Source organism: Canis lupus, chromosome 24 (genome assembly GCF_048164855.1).
Source record: "Canis lupus baileyi chromosome 24, mCanLup2.hap1, whole genome shotgun sequence".
NCBI classification, from domain to species: Eukaryota; Metazoa; Chordata; class Mammalia; order Carnivora; family Canidae; genus Canis; species Canis lupus.
In genome coordinates, this window is record NC_132861.1 from 15,280,920 (window position 1) to 15,303,725 (window position 22,806).

At 41.3% G+C, this 22,806-nt stretch overlaps 1 protein-coding gene across 16 annotated transcripts in view; it reads right to left on the reverse strand.

The window, feature by feature from the left end:
• Nucleotides 1-22,806, reverse strand: part of LOC140615803 (phospholipid-transporting ATPase IB) — a 570,784-nt gene that overhangs the window by 120,866 nt on the left and 427,112 nt on the right. Inside the window, exon 34 of one of the 16 annotated variants that reach the window (XM_072795752.1) lies at nt 13,949-14,059. The exons of the other annotated variants lie outside the window; for them this stretch is intronic. Within the exon in view, the coding sequence (XP_072651853.1) occupies nt 13,964-14,059 (96 nt within the window). The 3' untranslated portion in view covers nt 13,949-13,963. Of the gene's footprint in view, nt 1-13,948; nt 14,060-22,806 lie in introns of those variants that run through there. 16 annotated transcript variants of the gene reach the window in all.

The following is a 22,806-nucleotide window of genomic DNA, read 5'->3' on the forward strand; positions in this document are numbered from 1 at the left end:
TAAACCCAAATCTAAACCAAACTACCCAGAAGCTTAGCAGAAATCTCCTCATGCCATTTCCACTTCCTGATTATCCTTCCTGTACTCAGGAACTACTATCCTGACCTCTAAACAGCATAAATCAAAAAATAAATAAATAAATAAATAAACAGCATAAATCAGTTTTGCAAGTTTTTGAACTTTCTAAGATGTAATCATACAGTATGGACATTTATAGGGATCACTTAGACATTATGGATAGTTGACTAGCATATGGAAAAATGTTCTGTGTCTGATCATTGACTAGATGTTCTCAATGTGTATAATTCCCTTTCTCTTTGATTCCCCTTTTCATTGATTCCCTTTTTCTTTGTAAATGTGATTCTAGAATGAATAACCAGCAATACCACATACACAAGGTCTGGGAAACACTAAGGGGTTAGAAACTGGAAGCTTCATCATATTTTTCTCATAATTTTCTGCTCTCTCAGCAGTAACTCTGACAGTCCCTCTGGAGAAGGTCCCGAGTCTCAGAACGCCCTCAACAGCTACCAGATGGCACACAGGCTCTGGGCTGCTGCTTGGCATGGAGTTCCCTGGAGTGGCCCAAGGAGGCACCCTGCCCCTTGAGGGTGAGCCCTTGGGGCCTTCCCTCTCTCACTATTGGCATTCAGCACCTGTGGAGCATATAAGGCCATGTGTGACGTCAGCTGTATTTCACGCCACTAGTCTGGAATTAGTGACCTGTTTACAAAAGTCAGACTGCGCTTGCAGATGTGACAAAAAATAGGGAGGCCAAAAGGGTAGGCAACATATGACAGGCACTATATATAAACCAGAAGCACAGAATCCCCTTCTAATTATAAAAACACACAAAACATGTGCAGTCAAATCCAGCTTGAGCCAAATGCCACCATTTCCACACTCAGAATCTTCCAGAAAAAGAGCTAATTTAGATTTATGACTAAATCCCAGTGAGAAATGCTTTATTCCTCCATCAGCACCCCCACATCCCAACTTCTGTTGTAGGGGAGTGAGTGCCATATTAGGTAATTTGGAAACCTCAGTGTCATTACTGATTAGTTACAGGTACATAAAAACATACCCCTTACCTAAGAGATGATATAACTTTGCCAGCCAATTTCAGAACTAGCTACTGTGGTATTTTCAGACTTAAAAACTTCCTTCAGACCAAGGGTAACTTTAAAACAATGGTGAGTGAGCAGAGATAGTGCTGCTACCTTGGAAGACTACCCTCTTAATTTAGTTCTTTTCCCACATCATCTTTGGTAGGGTTTTATTCAGAGTTACTCTCAGGAATTTTGAACCTGCAATTCACTTGGCTTTTCTTTGAAACATCCTTTCCTTCAACAGGCATCCTGGTTATTACAAGTTAATACTGGATTATTATAGGGCAAGAGTGAATTGTGTGGGTCGAGGTAAATAAACATATCATTAAGGAGTAATGCATGGAAACAATCCCTGTGACTCAGTAAAAGGTCAATTTTAAAAGAGAAAAACAATGCCTTGACTCGACAAATACCCTGCTCTGATTGAATTCCCCTCCTATCAGATTGTGACTGCTTTACTGTAAGAGAAACCAGACTAATAGAACTAATCGGAAGATAATGGCATCATGGGAAACAGCAGGCCACTAAGATGGCTCTGGGTCAGGGCTGCTCTCTTCAGGCTGTAGGTGACTCTACCACCAGCCACCACCATCTATTCTGTTCCTCAGACCATTACCAGAGACAGTATGAGCCTTTCCATTACCCGCTTTTTTTTTTTTTAAGATTTTATTTATTTATTCATGAGAGACACAGAGAGAAAGAGGCAGAGACACAGCAGAGGGAGAAGCAGGCTCTATGCAGGGAGCCCTATGTGGGACTCAATCCCAGGACTCAAGGATCACGCCCAGGGCCAAATGCAGGTGTTAAACCACTGAGCCACCCAGGGATCCCCTCCATTCCCCTCTTGAAGGATCATGCCTCTCATGCAGGGTGGAAGGATGGAAGGAGGGAAGATAAAAGGATGGAAGGACAGAAGGATGGAAGGATGGAAGAGCAGGGTCCAGGAAAGAGACACAGGAGAAAACATGACGATGAAAGGAAGCCGGCTATAGGCTGGGGTGGGGAAGGCAGTCCTGGGAGCAGGAGCGGGACAGCCTGACCTTCTCTGATGTCCTTGCTGCAAAGACCAGGGCCTGGGAGAGACAGGCAAATGCCACACAGTGCTAAGTCCCCTTCCTCTCCTCAGAAAGTTCTCTTGGTCTCAACGGAGTAAACAGCCAGCAGGACAGGGAAAAAGGGATGAGGAGACATAAGAGGAGATGAAGAAGGGGCCCGGGGACTTGAGAAGGCTCAAGGGTGGTGGTCAACAGGTGACACAGAAGCAGAGGCCTTAGGGCAATTGAGTTCTGTTGACCCGACTGCTCTGATTGACTTGGGCCTCATTCCTCAAACATCAGACTTCTCAAAGCATGCTCAGGACTTTCTCAGGCCAAGGTAAGGAGCAAGAGCTTGCGAGTGGGAGTAGCCATATCACCAGAGGAAACAACAACAGACAGGAGAGGCTCACCACGGACCCAGCTCAGGTGAGCAGGACACAAGATCCCACTACCTTCCCAAGGAAGATGGCTTGAAGTGCGAGCCAGCACAGCCACTGACTTTAGAATCATCTTCTTGCTTCCTCCCATAGCCTGCTTTCTGAGATTCTGCTAATGAGCAGGAAAGACTGGAAGAGACAGGCAGGCAAAGAGAGTGGGAGCAGGAGCAGGGGAATGGCACTTCTCCACAAAGAAATCAGTCCTTGAATATTGGGTAGCTGGGCGTGTGGGTGGTGAGTGACAGAGAGTGAAATCCTGAGATGATTTTTTTTTCCTCCAACACTGTTCAACTGCCATCCCCAAACCCCAAGGACAGAGGCAATCTGTGGAGTCCCTCTGTAATACTGCTGTGATGGCCAAGGGAGCAGAGGCCAACTCGACTTCAATTTGTACCGTTTGCTGAAGGCCACCCACCTTCTCAGAGGTGGCTACTCACAGCAGGGCAGAGCAAGATGCCCACTGTCCTTTCACTAACCAGCCTCCCACAATCTTGTGGAAGTGAGAACACAGAGAGTGGGCGAGACAGATGGGCCCAAAGAACTTGATTTCTCATCTTTTTTTGCCTCCACTCTCCCCTCCCCCAAGAGAAAGGCCAGTGTATGAAAGCGAGGAAATAACCAGAAATAAAAACTCCTTGCATTACTTCCTGTCCCTCTCAGAGTTTAAATCCATCCTGAGCTAAAAGCAGTATGTCTGCCAAGACTGTCAATCAAGGCCTCAATGACTTGCCAGATTTTTCTGTGTGTCCCCTTGACTTACACCTGCAGCCTGCATCCATCCGAGTTAATGGGAGTTCCATGTGGGTGCTGCAGCCCACACGGTGGTCTCCGGTTTTACCCACCATGGCCTATAGGGGGAGGACTTTTCTCAAGCCTTTTAAAGAAGGGATAAAGCTGAGAGGCAAGGGCTCTCCTCCACTTTTCCCCAGAATGCCACTCAGAGTTGGTAAAGCCCAATTACCTGTGAGTCCCCCTGCAGGACCAGAACAAGGCACAGGGTGGAAGACACTGCTTGTCATTCAGGAGGAATTAATTCTCATTCACTGAGAGCCTTGTCTAGGCCAGTCGCTTCTAAAATTCCTAACAATCGAGTGCATGAGAGACTTGCGTACACTTTGGTTTGTAATAATAATAATAAAAATGTTTTTTTCATAACAAAATTATGCAGAAGGCTCTAAGCGCAGAGGAAACACACAGCACTTGGGGGACAGCATGTAGGGGGGATGGCGATTCAAAGAGTGCATTGGGTGGGTGCATTGGGTGAATGGCTGTTAGGAGCCCCCCCTTGCAGCCTAAGGTCAAATCTCTGGTACCCTTCTGATCATATGACCATGGTAGGTAGGTTCCTTAACTTCGCCAGGACTTGGTTTTACATCTCTAAAATAGGAATTGGACTGACAATTAAATATATAAAGCATTCGATAAAGCGCCCAGCACTTGGTTAGCTTTTTTTTTTTTTCTTAAGATTTTATTTATTCCTGAGAGACACAGAGGCAGAGACATAGGCAGAGGGAGAAACAGGCTCGCTGCGGGGAGCCCAATACGGGTCTCGATCCCAGGACCCCGGGATCACGACCAGAAAGAAGAGGACTCTTCTCAATATTGCCATTCCTTCAGAGAATAGGGACGAGGAACTTGCGGCTGATTTTTTAAGCTGTAAAGCAGATGTTTCTTCGGAATAAATAACATTGAATGAGTTCCTAAAAGTGACAGTATGCAAACCATCTTTTAATGATTAGGCAAGCATCTTTGCCTAGCATGCCACATGGGGTTTAATAAATATTAACTAGAGATGATTGCTCAGCCTCCGAAACAGTTAACAAGCACAAAGTGCCAAAAATCAAACCTATGAACATTTTACAGATTTAGGGTACATAGGAGTTGCTCTCGCCCTAGAAAACTCAATTTTCTCTGCCCTGTTTCGCACGGACTCGATTTTATAGGGAAAAGGTGGACTTGAATAGGTTATTTATTTGGAAACTCGGACCGGCTGCATAGGACTGTGGCACTGTCCTTCTCATTTAACCCCTTTGGAAATCTGATCTGTACTGATTTTAAAAAAGGAGGGAACAGTCAGGCATGCTTAATCTTTTCAAATAATTAAGATTTTATCTATGCCTCGCACAGCCTCTCCTGTTCCTCTTGGTTTGGCACTTAACTCTGCGTTTAAAACCTCCCTAATACGATAATGATAATGCCATCTTCTCCGTCATTATCTCGTGGTTGCAGGGCTATCTGACTGATCCCCAGTCAGGTTTTGGCGGCCACTGGCCCCTGCATTCCTGCCTGAGCCCTGCAGGAAACAGAGCCTCCGCAGCTGCCAGCGTTTATTTACACACATTCCTGCCTCAAATTGAATTAATGAGCATAATTTAACTCAGGCGATGTCCTCCCTGGCTCTCCTTCCTCTTTGCTCCACTGGCCAGCCTGTTTTCTCCCTCACACCCTCCCATGGAGATCTTACTGGAATGGATTCAGGCACTCTGCTAGCATGGACAAAACTCCAGACTTCTCCTTTAACGTCCTACGAACCACGTGGGGCACTGGTTAGAATGTAGATCCTAGTCTGGCAGCTCCACGTTGGGGATTGAGATTCAGCATTTGAACAAAGCCTCTCTCTAGTGATACTGAGGCTGCCTGTCTGGGGGCCACACCTGGAGTAGCAGGGTTACTGAAGGCCTCACCTGCACTGAATATAACAAGCCATGTCCTCAATGAGTCATCGAAAGGCAAATGCTAACTTCTGATCTTTCCCATCAGTCTGATGTCAGGGGAGGTTTACCAAAAGATTCCCCATAGGGGATCTGTTTACCTTGTCTACCTTTCCCATGTGTGTACAGAGAAAACAGAGTAAGTCAAACCACAAGTCCCATGAACTCCTAAACACAGCCCTACACAAATTCCAAACTTAGGAGCTAAAGAAAGTGCAGAATTGGAATCCTGGGACCTTTAACTTTTACCCAAAAAGCAAAAGTAACCCCACCTAAGAAACTTCAGTGTGGATGTGGTTAGATGCAGGAGGTCTGTTTATTGCATTGGGCAGACCAATAAGGAATTTCCTGCATGCTATGCCAAAGTCAGAGCGCAAGGAACTTTCTCTGAAGTCTGTGCAGTGAAACCAGCAGATCTCCTGTGTATTCACACATTGTATACCTTCGCTAGTTATCCCTGGCAAAAATCCTTCCAAATTCTACCAAGTGTGGAAAAGGATTAAAAGGGAAAAGAGAAAAACATCCCCCTAAAACAAAAGAAGGTAAATGAATATATTTGAAAACCTCTGTTGATGGGTTGGATTTTATTCTTCCTGGAAACGAATGCATGTAATACCTCCAGCAATAAATATCCTTAACCTTGGACCTCAGACTGTTTGTCCAGGTCCACACAACTCCATATCTGGCTGCTTCAATAGAGAAAGGCTTTCACGTCGAATTTTGCACAGAAAAGTAGATTTGGGGAATTTTTTTTTCTGAGGAAAGATTGAATTTATCATGAAACATTTTTCACTGAGAAACCAGTAAAATGAACCACCTTTTTACCCAAACCACAACGACTGCAAATTCCTTTGCTAGAAAAGCTGGCTGCTGCTGTTGAAAAGATTAACTTATGCTGACTAGCTTTGGGGGCATGCAAGGGTACATGTGGTTGTGTTTTCAGTGTACATGTAATGACAAATAGTAGCTACTGCAAGGGGGAAGAATGGTAGCTTATCAATACTATTTCCTGACTATAAAGGTTCTTCCAGCAGATGCATATGTATTCACCTGAATGTATTCCAGAAGAATCTTCAAAATGCCTAAATTCTGCAAAAACAAAGTTCATCTGAAACTTAACTTCGTTACCACTTACAGCCTCACTGTCAGGATTATAAATGGGGTAGCAACTTCCCTTGGTTTTAGTAACTAAGTCTCTCAAGCTGAACCTGCCACAGTGTTTTAATTAATATGACGGAGCAATGCTAATCACATTTTTTTCTCTTCTCTCTCTCTCTCTCTCTCTCTTTTTTTTTTTTTTTGGTTGCTCCTGACTTGATAGTAACTGAGAAAACAAAGAAATTACACTTTTTAATCTGATGGAAGGTTTAGCTCTTGTGACAAGGGGCAACCCTCCTATGGATCGGCTACTGGATATTCTTGATGCGCTAGGAAGAGGAAAATTGTTATTTGAATAGTTATAGATAAGTTTTAGGTAATTATCTATCTACAGATCATTAATTTCTGATTTTAGGATTATCTGAGATTTGATTATCCATCACAGGCCTCTGTTCCAAACAGGCCACACCATGGACAGTCCCTGCAGCTTTTGTCCTGGATGCCACCCCCTCTTTACCATCTGCATTTAAAAAAATATTTATTATTTGTGTGTGTGTGTGTGTGTGTGTGTGTGTGGTGTCTCAGAGAGAGAGAGAGAGAGAGAGAGAGAGAGAGAGAGAACACATAGAGGGAGAAGGAGAAGCATTTTTCCCACTGAGCAGGGACCCCGACCTGGGGCTCGATCCCAGGACCTCAAGATCATGATCTGAGCCAAAGGCAGATACTTAACTGACTGAGCCCCCCAGGTGCTCCTACCATCTACATTTTTAAGCATGCTAAGCTCAGGTCTGCCTTTCCCCAAACTCTAGTCTTCTTACAGGGAGGACTCTTGCGTTGTCTCTGCTCATTACTGAGTATGATGTAGTGTGACTGTACTTCTCAGAAATACTCCAATTACCTGTTAAGTTAAGCAAATTTTCTTCTCACTAAGAGAAGTTGTGCCAGAAAAGGTCTAGGATTCTTCTCACTTCTTTCCCATATGGAAGCCCAATGGAAAAGATGTTTTTCCCTCCTGTTATTTGCAGGAGAATGTGGGCACTGCCAGGATCATTATAAAATACATTTGGGTCAGCTGATAATAAATCTGCTAGAAAAACCATCCACAGAAAGGAAATGGCTGGTGCACAGCAGCAGACTGGGGTGGTCCATCACATGTTCCTGCCTGCACTTCAGGTATCTCAAGGATTGTTTGGAGAAGTTGAGTCCCAAGCCCATCACTAGAAGAGGTACATAGCTAATGGCCATGGTGCCAGGTGGTGTCCTGACCACATGGTCCCAGGGTGGCTTCCGTAGGTTCTACCAGCCTTCTTAGCCTAGTTCTTAAGCCTTTCCGTACATTCTGTGGGTTGCATCACTTCCTTCCACATATTCCTTTTCTGTTTATCATGTCAAAGTCAGTTTTCTTTTCCTTTGTTCACTGCAACCAAGGACCCTGACTGGTGTAATTAACAACAACAACAACAACAAAACAACAACAACAAAGTGAAGCATGTTTGGTTTATAGCCCCAAATAGGCAAGGTCAAGTCTATTGGCCAATGGAATAGCCTGCTCTCCCTCAGAAGACTTCATTCAGTGCCGCTACTGGAGATATTTTCCTGGGTGTTCAGTGAAAAGAATTTTGAAGAAAGAGACACTAGCAAGGAATAAGAAATTTAAATTTTAAGATTTCTTTTCCCATGGAAATAAAGCCACAACAAAAGATAATATCTAGAGTCCTGATTCTTTGAGTTTACTTAAAATCTTGTCCTCAATGCCAAATACCTTTTCCTCCTTTGCCACTTCAACATGGCCTATAGATCAAGTATGTGTGCAGACCACTTGTGTCCTATTGGAGAAAATAACATAAAATATCTGTCACGAGACTGGTGGGACAATGCTATAAATGCTATAATGCAAGCCCACCAGCACAAGTGAAAATTAATGATGCTAGGTGCATCTCTGGATGTGTTGGGTGGAACTCTGGTGATGAGTGGGAGTGAAGGGAAGGTAGCTTCAAGGTTGAAGCCTGTGTGACTGTGGAGGGTGGTGATACCCCTGCAGAGGAGGAACCAGGGAAGGCATGAGAGCCAGAGAAAGACAATGAAGATTTCAGAGGCTAAGCAAGTGGCTGACACAGAACTGGTCAAAATTATTTAGATTAACCATATGGTTGGTACCATCCTATAATATTACTCGTTGGTTTTTATACGATTGTACAACAAATAGCAACCCAAAATGTCTGAGATTGCCTGATTGGCAATGATTTGGGGAGGCTGAATATAATCATTTGGCTTATATTCTAGCCCTTTCCTCCCATCTCAGTCATTGGTTCTTTCAACGCTTACTGAAATGTCTTCTACATGCCAATGACTGTGTTTTCCTCAAAAGTTTTCCAAACCACGGGAAGAACTGAAAACCTCGTTTTCTCCAATGTTGAGTGGATGTGAGTGGCTCAACTATCAACCTTTTGCTTATAATCTATTTACCAAATTATTTTCTTATGTAATCTTCTAAGATTGACATGTATTTCAGGTTTTGAAGGCTGTCTTTCCACGTACAGTATGGGCTCTGTTAGGAAGCCATTAGAAAAGGAGCATTTTCCCCTTTGATAGCAACTGCACGCAATGAGTAATGTCCTCATGAGCTCTTAATGAACAAAACTACTTTCCAAGCCATGTCTGAAGGGTTGAAGGGCTTGTAAAAATGGTTTGAGAATTCATGGAAACAGCATGAGAAGGGCTTTCTCGGCAAAACTGTGATCAATAAACTACAATGTAAACTTAAGCCATTATAGTGGTGGACAAAAGCTTAGAAAAACCCTTGTGCTAAAGAACACGAGAGAAGATATCCTGGAGGTGGCAGCCCGGGTGGTTCAGTGGTTTAGTGCCGCCTTCAGCCCAGGATGTGATCCTGGAGAGTCAGAATCGAGTCCCACGTCCGGCTCCACGCATGGAGCCTGCTTCTCCCTCTGCCTGTGTCTGTGCCTCTCTCTCTCTGTGTGTGTCTCTCATGAATAAATAAATAAAATCTTAAAAAAAAAAAAGATATCCTGGAGGAAACTACTACTGAAAGGGATCTTGAGTTAAGAGAAAGTGAAGAGCAGGGGGTGGAAATAACAGAACATCAGAGGGAAAAAGAGTCAAGAACTAGCTTCAAAGAAGGCAAAATACATATAAAACTAAGGAAGACAAGCAACTTTCTATGAAACTGAAAGCAAAATGACATGGAAAATTCCGAAATAATACATCTTCAAACACATCATATTATTAGTGAGATGTTCAATGTTTAGAGCTTTGAGTTTTGGAAGCTCATCTCACCCCATCCAGTTTAGAGAATGAAGAGGTGGGCTCTGGAGACCACCCGAACCCAAACTGCAACTTTCTAGAACAACCACCCAGTATTTCAGGTACATAAACAACATTGAGAAATAAAGGAGTAATTCCATTTCTCTAAGAGAAAAAAAGAGAAAAAAAGGTTGTTTTGGGGAGAAAGTAGCCCTAAAATGGCATCTATCTGGTAGGTGGCAGCCTATCACTAAGACCTGTTAGAAGGACTTCAGCTTGAGCAGAATTCACATTCATGCTGTATATGAGAATACTGCCTTCATTAGGTTATTCCACTATGTTTGAACCATCAAAAACACTGGGGAAGAAAAGGATTAGTTTTTCTTTTAACAAAATGAACAAATCCCCAAGTAGACAATTTGCTAGTTTTCTAAAATTGCTTCTTGATTTTATATTTCCTGTTCAAAACAAACTATTCTGACATAATAAGTTGCTTTCTAAAATCATGGTCATCTCATATTTAAAAAAATCGCATTTAGAATCAACAAGTTTATATTACAGAAAACTACCATAATGCCCTAATGCAATTCTCTTTGAACGATGGAAGAATTTAATGTGTACATGTGTGTATGTGTTTTACCACCCAGGCAAGGGCTTTTTTTTTTTTTTTTTTTTTTTTCACTTTAAATGATTTAGTAGTCAGGTAAGTTAACACAAAATAACTCATATATCCTCTATTTTCTTTTGTTTCTAAGAATTAATTTTCCCACATTAATCATAAAAAGGGAAGATCCTGACTTCCTGTCTTATAGGACTTTTATGCATGGTCAATTTTTCTCTTTCTAGATACTATAACTGGGAAACTCAACAACTCTGCAATTTCCTTCAGTGAAATGTGAAAACCTTCCCTCTCCAGATTGCCTTGTCCCACCTGGCCTTCTCTGTCACATTAAGACTTCTGGTGCTCCCTGTTATCAATCACATTTCCCTCCCTCATTTTCTTCCTCTCTTCTTCTGCTTCTGGTTTTACTGGATATAGAATCACTTTACTTACTGCTTTTCTTTCCTTTACTTATGATGCTCTGTTAGAGACAAAAAGTTTCAAATCATAAACTTTTCCTTTTCTTGTAATATCACTTTACTTGACACTAAAATTCTATGCCCCAACTTGGCTCTTGGTTCCAGATCTACTCATGCTTTAAATCTCTTTTCTAAGGCAATAAAGGAGCCTGGAATGCTCCACCATCTGGCTGAGGTCCAGTCCCCACAGAGAAGGTCTAATTTCTTCCATGAAATCATCCCAGATTTATCAGAGGCCAGCTGTCACCTAAATTCTCCCTAACCTTGACCTTTTTTTGACCAAAACCTAACTATGAACTTATATTTATTACTCCAAATATATATTTGTCCCTTCAATATAATAAGGAAAATGCCATCCACTGATACAGTGGGTTAGAGAACTTACATTTCTGCCAAATGCACTATCTTCAGCTTTATCTCCCATATTGAGACCACTGGATAATGATTAGCTTAGCACTTTCTCCACTTGTGTACTCAAGAATTCGTCTTTATCCATTCTTGCTGTTCCTTTACTAGCAGTTCCAAAACAAACACTTGCCATGAAATAATTTAACCTTACTATCAATCCTTTACAAATACCAGTATCAATAAATACTATATCCCAGATATCACCCATGTAGCTAAAGTAGCCTGGCTACAATTTTATTATTTTATTTTATTTTATTTTATTTATTTATTATTATTTTTAAGATTTTATTTATTTATTCATGATAGTCACAGAGAGAGAGAGAAAGAGAGAGAGAGAGAGAGAGAGAGAGGCAGAGACACAGGCAGAGGGAGAAGCAGGCTCCATGCAGGGAGCCCGACGTGGGATTTGATCCCGGGTCTCCAGGATCACGCCCTGGGCTGAAGGCAGGCGCTTAACCGCTGAGCCACCCAGGGATTCCTGGCTACAATTTTAAATGGAGATGTTCTAGAGATCTTTTTTTGAAAAGATTTTATTTATTTGTTTGAGAGAGAGAGCAAGCATGAGCAGTGGGGAGGGACAGAGGGAGAGGGAGAAGCAGACTCCCCGCTGAGCAGGGAGCCCGATGACGTGGGGCTTGATCCCAGGACCCCAAGATCACAACCTGAGTCAAAGGCAGACACTGAACTGACTGAGTCACCTGGGCACCCTGTTCTAAAAATCTAATAATCTGGAAATTATTCTTTGGGTGGGAAAAATGCATTTTTTTAGCTACTGCTTTTTTAGCACACTTAAGGAAAAATGTTAAATTCATTAAACTATCCATCACTCATTACACACAGATCCTTTCTAGGCTATTTCCAAATGTTTGAATGTGTGGCATCTGTTTTCATTATCAATTCAGCATATGGATATTAAGAACCTATTGCACAAAGCCAAATCCATTCCCCAATTCGATATGAGAGGTGTTTCATTTAATTTTGTTAATTCACTCATTTAAATATTTACTGAATGCTAGGAAAGACAGGAGACAGGTTTCAAGGCTATATTGAAGAGCACTCACTTTCCTCTTATAGCTTCCAGTTTAGAGGGAAAAAACTGATATAAACTATGAAATCACATCAATGTATTTAAAACATATTTTTAAAAACTGTGGCAAAAAAACACATAACAAAATTTATCATCTTAACCCTTTTTCAGTATGTAGTTTAGCAGCATTAACTGTGTTCACACTGTTGGGCAATATATCTCAAATATATTGAGATATATTTAATATATTGCAAAACTGATATATTTAATATATATCAGATATTTAAAATATCAGATATATTTAATATATCAGATATATTTAATATATTGCAAAACTGACACTCTGTTATACCCATTAAACACTACCTCATCTCTCCCCTGGCCTTCTAACCCCTGGCAACCGCCATTCTACCTTCTATTTCTATAAACTTGACTTTTTTAGGTAGTTCATATGAGTGGAATCATAATGGATTATCCCTTTTGTGCCTGGCTTATTTCATTTAGCATCATAATGTCAAGGCTCATATGTATTACAGCACATGACAGGACTTCTTTCTTTTTGAAGGCTGCATAATATTCCTTTGTATACATAGATTGCCTTTTGGTTACCTATTCACCTGTCAGCAGACATTTGGGTTGTTCCTCTTTCTTAGCTGTTGTGAATACTACTGCTATGAACAAGGTTGTACAAATATCTCTCCAAGAGCCTACTTCCAATTCTTTTGGGTATATACCCAGAAGTGGAATTGCTGGGTCATATGGCAATTATGTGTTTAATTTTTTAAAGTTTATTTATTTAAACAATTTCTACACCCAATGTGGGGCTGGAACTCACAACCCTGAGATCAAGAACTGCATGCTCTACCTACTAAGCTGCCAGGTGCCTCTCTGTGTTTAATTTTTTTGAAGAACTTCCATACTACCTACTGTACCTGGTGTACAGTGATACACCATTTTACAGTCCTACCAACTGTGTACAAGGATTTCACTTTTCTACATTTTCATAACACTTATTATTTTTTTTAATAGTGGTCATCCTAATGGGTATAAGGTATTATTTTGTGTACACGTGTAAATTTTTCATTGTGGTTAAGTGCAACAAAAGGAGAGGTAAGTAATGTTAAGGGCACATGTGCTAAGAGGATTTAATTCTGGTCAGGAATGCAAGGAAGGGCACCCTCATGAGGTAATGACTCATGTGGTCTGAAAAGTATATAAACATTAGCTAGGTGGAAGGCAGAGACCAGGCTATTCAGAAGGAGAGAAGTAGGTGCAAAAGCACTGTGAAAGCACTCCAGGAAGTGAGAGACCGGCGGGGATGGAGTGAGGAGTGAGGAACCGTAGGACAGGAGCGGGTCAGGGCTTCACAGGGCCTTGGGAACCAGGTAAACAATCTAGAACTTTATCCTGAAGGCAACAAGAAGCAGAGGAACAACCACATCAGATTTGTGTCCTGAAAGCCTGTTTTGACTATAAGTAGAGCAATGGATCCAGACAGACTGGATGCTAGATAGCTAGTCAGAAGGCTACTGCAATAGTCTAGGCAAAAAATGCTATAGCACCAACTAACTGGATGGGCTAAAAATGGAGAGAGAAAGATATATGTAAGAGATATTTAGGAGGTTAAAATGACAGAGGGCTTGTATTAAGTATCATGATGGAGAAAAGGGGCTTGGAACTCTATAAGGAAAAAAGGACACAGGATTCACATGATCTTAGAAATGACACAATAATCTGGGGTGCCTGGGTGGGTCAGTCAGTAAAGTGGCTGCCTCTGGCTCAAGTCATGATCTCAGGGTCTTCGGATAGAGCCCCACAACAGGTCCTCTGCTTGGTGGGGTCCTGCTTCTCCCTCTGCCACCACTCTGTGTACTTGTGTGTGCTCTTTCTGTCAAATAAATAAATAAAATCTTAAAAAAAAAAAAAGAAATGACATACTAATCCTACTTAGAAATTGCCACGTATTGAACAAATTAACCATTTATTAGTAACAGAGCTAATTTATTTTTGGTGCCATAGATTATTATTGCTCAGCTGGTTGCAGTGTGACATAAATGTGACCAGAGTCCTGGATCCTGACCCCTTCTCTCCCACATTCAGGAGGAAATGTCTGGCCAACACTTTGGAAAAACTACTTAAAATCAGACCCACACTTTATAAATCATGGTTTATAAACCCTGCTTAAAGCAATTAATAAGCATAGATTAAGAGCTTGGTTGTCTGAGATTTAATTTTTAGGGAAAGCATTATGTAAGAGCCAAGACCCTTTTAAGAGCAAGCAGCTACAATGAAAGTTAGGTAGTCCCTACCCTGCATGTAGGGAAGGGACTTGATGGACCAAGCTTCTCCCAGGTCCCAATCTTATCTGAGGCTGGGTTTCCTTACATCTTAATCTTACTTGCACTAAAATTGAACTTTGGAAAATAAAGCTGTATTTCCAATTCTTAGTTGGTCAAGAGCTGTGCTGTCCAGTACAGTGGCCACTGGACAGAGGTGGCTCCAGGTCTGATCTGACTTGAGATGTACCATACGTCTAACACACACAGGGGATTTCAAAGATTTAGTACAAAAAAAGAACATAAATTATCTCATTAATAATTTCTTTCAATGTTGGGCTAAGTATATTAATAAAACTAATTTAACTTATGATTTTTTACTTTTTTAATGGAGCCACTAGAAAACTGAATGTTATACATATGTCTCCCATTATGTTTCTATTGGATGGCAGTGCTCAGGACCATTCGACTCTGACATTTTGAATTATTGGCTGTCAAGGGGAAAAGACCTCTCTCAGAAAAACTTCCATTTCTTAACATCTCTGTCTCAAACAATTAGTTCTACCCAAGGCTGTCTTCTTGTTTTTGGTGGGGAAGGAGGTGAGGGAAGCTACACGTAGGCAATATCCCTTGGTGCTCAATGTAGAGACAAAGTAGAAAAGTTCACCAGCTGCTTTTCTGCATCATATGCAGAATGACTGCCGATTTTCCAGAAGGATATGAGAGTTTCATCTTAACTTGACTCAGTCAGTTTTACCTTTTGTGTCTGTGACTTAGCAATTTCTTCATTTTCAGAAGTACTAGAAATCAAACTCCAATGATCTTGAGCAAAAATGGGAATATATCAATTTATACAGCTTCAAGCAGAGCTAGATTCAGCAGTGCACTCAGTGCCATGCTCTCTCAGTTCAGCTTTCCTCTGTGCCCTGTTCATCCCCAGCCAGGCTTTCTTTCTGTGGTGGCCACTGGCAGTTCCAGCCTGACATCATCCCTGTATAACAAACCCAGCAGCAAGGGTGCTTTCCTCTTCCCTTACTAGTTTCTGTAGAATAAAACCCCCAGTGTGGGTCATCATGCCCATTCCTGGATCAGTCACCGTGGTCCATGATATGAATATCCTGGTTGGCTCGTCCTCGGTGGCAGATTCAGACCCCGAGGTGGAGCAGAGGCAGAACCAGCACTGTCTAAACAACACATTCTGGAAAAGGGGGAAGGGATTTAGGGGCCAGAAAAATGGGAAGCGGATGTAGGGCAGGGGATTGGTGGCAAGATGCTCTGGCACCTAGGATGCAAAAGGCATGTTTGCTGCTGCTGAGTCGAGTGGGTGGGACTTGCTCAGAAGTCTACATATTTAAACATGTCCTTCTTTCAGTTTCTATCCTATATTACAATCAGGTTGTGGTAATCAAAAAACTAAAGCAAAACTCATGAATGAATGTGCACTATAGGCACAGACACAGGAAACTTATGTTTCTCTTTTCTCATCTTTAGCCAAAGGAATGCCAAGCACTTAGTATAGCTGGTTAATCTTGGTTCAAAAAGCATATAATCTTGATGGATTCTGATTTTTTTTAAAGATTTTATTCATTTATTCATGATACACACACAGAGGCAGAGACATAGGCAGAGGGAGAAGCAGGCTCCCTGCAGGGAGTTCGATGTAGGACTCCATCCCAGGACCCCGGGATCGCAACCTGAGCTGAAGGCAGATGCTTAACTACTGAGCCACCCAGGTGCCCCGAATTCTGATATTTTGTGATGTCAGTGGCCACAAGCGTAACTGAAGATCTCGCCTACTTTAAATCTTTTCACTATTTTCATCTTCTTAGGTTCTGTCAACAGCAGCTTTATATCACTGTTTATACAAAAGAGGAAAGTCCTGGCCTGCGCTTAATAGCGCGTGGTGATTCTATGGAGTCTAACCTTTCTTGCAAGGTTATCTTTCCTTGCACAAATCCATTATGTCAGGCAGCTCTCCACCTCCTAAATAGAACAAACCTAAAGAACCCTGTTGTCTCTGGGCGGGAGGACAACGCACCCCCAGGATGGTCACCCAGACAAAGCTATTTTCCTCTGCAGATGTCAGGGTAAGTCAACCCCTGCATAGAATCTCTCAACTCCAGTGCCCCACATACACATTTCCACATGTTTGGAGAAAGGAAAAGTTCAAAACCACATCAAATGTACTCTGTGACCACAGAGTATAAATATTACAAACAAACAAAATCAGCATGTAATGTGTACTTTAATTTGCTGACAGATATTTAAAAAAATTAACATCCGAATGAATGGCAAATGCTAACACCACAACAAAACCTTTCACTGAAGAGAAAAATAACTCACAATCAAAGCCGCCTGGTCTCTAATTAGCACACAGCATCCTTGAAACAAGAGGCCAAAATAAAATAAACTGCCAAAAGAAAGAGAACAGTTGTGGTGGGTGGATGTGTGTGTGTGGGGGTGGGGGGGGGGGGAAGGAGGCAGGAGCTAAAACATTAGGCTTTCCATGAAGTACTTAAAAAAAAGACATTGTCTGAAACCTTCTTTCCTGGGGTTCAAGGCCAGAAGATTGCAGCTCAAACTCAGTGTACGTGTATGCTTCTGACTCTATGATCATGTTTTAAAAATTCTACTACACTGCAGGGCAAGTGATTTCAGATGCAACTGAATAAAAGTAAAATTTTAAGGGGATTCAACTGACACCTGGCTTGGACCATGCATCACCCTGGGTGCTCTCTATGGTGACCACGTGTGGGCATCTATACCCCGGAGTCTAGCAGACTTGGCAAGACTCAGCTACTCCATTCCATAGCTTGACCAAAGTGCTGCTGCTTTCTTCCCAAGCCTCTGTACTCTCCTAGGGCTGCTAGGTTATCCGATGAGCTAACACTTGATTCACTGTGTAATTGCCAATGTATAGCAATTTATTCCTGTATTTACAGGAAGGTACATCTGTCTGAGACATAGTTCTCAGTAAACATCACCGACCATTATTCACCTGCCTTGGTTTCTTCAATCTCCCTATTTGTTTAAAAGATTTTATTTATTTGACAGAGCACAAGCAGCTTCAGGCAGAGAAGGAGAGGGAGGAGGCTCCCCGCTGAGCAAGAAGCCCCATGTGGGCTCCATCCCAGGACTCTGGGATCATGATCCAAGCCTAAGGCAGATGCCTAACCAGCTGAGCCATCCAGGTGCCCTTCAATCTCCCTATTAACTCCAAAGTAGATACTATCTACTCCATATACTTGATGAAAAGGAGGCTCAAAATAACACAGTTGCAGACAGTACAAACAATGGACTCAACTTTATGTATTCTTAGGCGTTAGGTTAACAGGGTTCAAATCCCACTTTCAATGTCAGGATTTGAACTGAAGAGAGAGGTTTGATTCTGGTGACCCCAAAACTCAGACTACTTCTGCAGATCCCGTCAGGCTTGGCACAGAAGTAACCAGGAGAAAGTGGTGCTGGCCCCATTCCTGCCTGTGGAAAGAATCTTTAAAAATATACTTTCCCCCTTGTTCAGAAATCAGGGAAAGGCAAACAAAAACAACTTGGCATGACATGAAACAAATACAAAGGCCATGTTCAGATGGAACTGTTATTCGATGCCTGAATTTTCTGATTTTAGAGCCCAAATATTTATAGGCCTGGGAGAACTCATCTTGATATCTCTGATCAAGGGAAGGTTTGTTTTTCTTTTCATTATCGATAAAGAATTTTTGGTTTTAGTTTCAAATTTTTCCCGGTGTAGAGATTGTCTCTGACAGGAATTAGTGTGTGGTGCCTTTAAGGAAGGCAAACATGAGAGGGGGGGGGGGGGCCCTGGTCATCACAGGTGATAAGAGTTAACAGATAACAGGAGAAACCAGAGTTTTTCATTTTGCTCATTTTGTTATTTATTCAGATAAAAACGGCATCCAGAAACACAGCAAGTCAATCTTATCATTACACAAAATGTATGAGTTTAAAAGCCAGAATGAAAATCAGGCTTTAGCAAATAATTTGGCCAAATTCAATAAACAAGAAAGCTTGCACAAAGAAGATGCCAGAAAGTTATTTCAAGCCAAGAGGCAAGTCTCTACTGATGGGACTTTCTACCTTATCAGGCTGACCACTTTTCACACAAGCTAGGCCATAGGCCTGTGTACATTATTTGAGGAAAACAGGACCTGCTCTATTCAATGTTGCTGTGTTATTCCAATAAGACAATTCCTACAAGCTTGTGGTATTCATGTTAGATGTTTCTGGGATGTTATTACCTAAAATACTAGTAACTGTGACATTAAAAGTAATTCTTTACCAAATATTTATTTATTTATTTATAATTTAAATTTTACTTAGTTAACATACAGGGCAATATTGGTTTCAGTAGTAGAATTCAGTGATTCATCACTTACATAGAACTCTCAGTGCTCATCACAGCAAGTGCCCTCCTTAATCCCCATCTACCTTCCCCCATCAGCCTTCAATTTGTTCTTTATCGTTAATGTCTTATGGTTTATTTCCCTCTCTACCCCTCTCTACCACTGTGGCAATCCAGTGGTTCCCTTCTCCTATGTTCATCTGTTTTCTTTCTTAAATCTTATATATGAGTGAGATCATAGAATAACTGTCTTTCTCTATCTTATTACACTTGGTATAATACTCTCTAGCTCCATCCACACCATTGCAAATGGCAAGGTTTCATTCTTTTTGATGCTCAAGTAGTATTCCATTGCATATATATATATATATATATATATATATAAACCACAGCTTCCTATCCATTCATTAGTCAGTGGACATTTGGGCTCTCTCCCAAGTTTGGCTATTGTTGATAATGATGCTATAAACACCAGGGTGCGTGTATCCCTTCAAATCTGCATTTTTATATCCTTTGGGTCTAAATACATAGTAGTGCAATTGCTGGGTCACAGGGTAGTTCTATTTTTAACTGTTTGAGGAACCTCCACACTGTTTTCCACAATGGCTGCACCAGTTTGCATTCCCACCAGCAGTGTGTGAGGGTTCCCCTTTTTCTGCACCCTCACCAGCATGTTGTTTCCTGGGTTAATTTTAGCCACTCTTACAGGTGAGGTGGTATCTCATTGTGGTTTTCATTTGCATTTCCCTGATGATGAGTGATGCTGAAGATCTTCTCATATGTCTGTGAGCCATCTGTATGTCTTCTTTGGGAAAATGTCTGTTTATAACTTCTGCCTATTTCTTAACTGGGCTATTTGTTTTTTTTTTTTTTGGGGGGGGTGTTGGGTTTGATAAGTTCTTTACAGATTTTGGATACTAACCCTTTATCTAATATGTCATTTGCAAATATCTTCTCCCATTCCATAGGCTGCCTTTTAGTTTTGTTGATTATTTCCTTCACTGTGTAGAGTTTTTATTTTGATATAGTCCCAAAAGTTCATTTTTGCTTTTGTTTCCCTTGCCTGGGATGATGTATCTAGTAAGAAGTTGCTACAGCCAAGGTCAAGGAGGTTTCTGCTTATGTTCTCCTCTAGGATTTTGATGGTTTCCTATCTCAAATTTATGTCTTTCATCCATTTTGAATTTATTTTTGTGTATGGTGTAAGAAAGTGGTCCAGTTTCATCCTTTTGCATGTGGCAATCCAGTTTTCCCAGCACCATTTGTTGAAGAGATTGTCTTTTTCCCATTGAATACTCTTTCCTACCTTGTCAAAGATTAGTTGACCATAGAGTTGCGGGTCTGATTCTGGATTATCTCTTCTGTTCTGATCTATGTGTCTTTTTCTGTGCATTACCATACTGTTGATGACTACAGCTTTGTAATATAGCTTGAAATCTGGAATCATGATGCCTCAAGTTTTGTTTCTTTTTCAGGATTGCTTTGGCTACTCAGGGTCTTTTGTGGTTCCCTACAAATTTTAGGATTGTTTTTTCTAGCTCTGTTAAGAATGCTGGTGGTATTTTGATAGGGACTGCATTAAATGTGTAGGTTGCTTTGGGTCGTATAGACATTTTAATGATATACGTCCTTCCTATCCATGAGCATGGAATGTTTTTCCATTTCTTTGTGTCCTCTTTAATTTCTTTCACAAGTGTTCTAAAGTTTTTGGAGATCTTTTACCTCTTTGGTTAGGTTTATTGCTGGGTATCTAACTTTTTTTTTTAACCATATCTTTAAATAAATCTGTAAGTTCCCAACTTTGAATATAGTATAATATAATACTATAGTATAATATAATGTTAACCCTTAAGCTTGTTTTTTTTAAAAGCACCTGTTTCCTTGATTGACTATATGCTGATGACTATAAAAGAAACATCTTAACATCTATGTGTGGGTGGCATATCTTTCCTATGTACTTGCTACTCAGATGACAGGCAGCAAGAAGCATGGGTGTGGGGTCGGGGGGGACTTGAGGCTATTTTCTTTTGGTGGTTCAACAATCACATAAGAGACTTTGGTTGTTTTTTGTTTTTAGATCACATCTTTCATGGCAGCAGCAAGACACTGGAGGTAGCTTCCCTCCATGTAATTGAACAGCTCTGGGCAGCACAGTAGCAACTACATTACACATAAGAGAAGCCCATCTCTTTGATGGACTTCTTTCAGGAGCAAATGGACTTCTGACATAGAAGCCAGTGAATGTCTCCTGTGTCTCCTGAAAGGTTTCTGAATCACTTACTACAGAATCACTGGGATCAAGCTCTCCCCTGGAGTCAGAGATGAAAATGACTTCCCCAAAGGTGCTGGGTCTCTTATACAAGGTCTGGTATTTGACTACATCCTAGGCCCCTTCAGAAAGGTTGGTAGAGGATGGATGTTGGGGGCGAAACAACCATATCTCACACCAGGAAGGTTAACCTGGGCACAAGTCCTCTCCTAACCCTGGTCAGACTTAATCCTACAGAGATGTCCTGGAACCCCCGCTGAGCAAAGATGGTGATCCATGGGGCCATTACTCTCCTCTCTCATCTCCCAGAGCATATGCCACCTGGAAACAAAAACTGCTCTTTTTACATTTGGTGTGGAAAATATCTGGGCCTGAGATCTTACCAAGCTATAAATTCCAGGAGCAAGGAGTCACTTAGGGAAGAAAAGTAGTGGATCCTTTTGACCAACGATGGCCAAGCAGCAACCACTCCTCTTTCTGTGTACTTTTAGTCCATTGGGATTTGTACTGTATACACAAGGGTGAGTATAAAATTCAAATGTAAACCCATTCCTGTCTTTAGGATTAAAAAAAAAAAAAAAGCCTGTCATATGCCAGAAACTGGCTGGAGCCTAGAGCTTGGCACTGCAGACTGAGTTAGCAGTTTGTAGGCTTTGAAGTGAAAGTTTTTTCCTCTCTTTTTTACTAGCAATGAAAAGAACGTTAAAGGAAAAACACCAAAGTTGATGAGGAATATTTTTCCATGGTGAACGATGTAATGTCTTTCAGTAGAATTCTCTATTTAGAAAGCTAGGTGCCTTCAAGCAGTCACTGGTGTAGATACCTGCCATGTCTTACATAACCACTGCCCAGAGGACATAAATCATCTGTGAATATTTTCAATATACCATCTTCTCCTAGAACACCCTGCATGACTCAAACACTGCGATAGGGTAATATTTTAGGTGTTTTGGAGCAGTGGTTCTCAAACATTAAAGGGAGGAATAGCTTGGAGGTTTATTAAACTTTCAGAGGCTGGGGCTATGTACCCAGGGACTGTGGTTCTGTGTGTGTGTGTGTGTGTGTGTATTGCAAGAATATATTCTCTGGGTGGGGAGAAGGTTGTTTTCTAACAAGCAACCCAGATGACTCAGATGCAGGTAGGTCACTGGACCTTACTGAGAAACAGCATATCTAGAACCTATACAATGTTAAAATTCTTGGCCAAAAGAATTAGGAATTGAAGTCACAATATTTCTATTTGTAAAAGTTCAAAAATAATTGGTTACTCCACGAAAAAGATCAGGCGTGTTTTCTATTTCCCTCAGGTTTTCTTATTATATCTGAAACACATCCTCTGAGATAATTGGGGGGGGGGGGGTAATATTATCCTGACTTTGCTGATAAGGAAATTAACATAGGTTAAGCAATTTACCAAAGGTTACAAAGCTAGTTGGGTCAGGTCTCTAGACTTTTACACAGACTTCAAATGAGATGGCATCCCTTCAGATACTCAAGTCAAAAAGCCTTGAGAAATATGTGAAGAAAATATAAATATGTTTCCCGATCTAAGTTTAGATAGTTTTCCTCATCTCTCTAATTGAAAGCTCTCCTTCAGCAGGCAACTCTAAGCTAAATGAAGTTTCTAATTTTCTACCTTCAAGCATTGGCTCTGGGGACCCATTATGGAGATCCTTGTAACCCATGGTTATGCTATTGGGAGAAAGAAAAATATATGGTCCCCTATG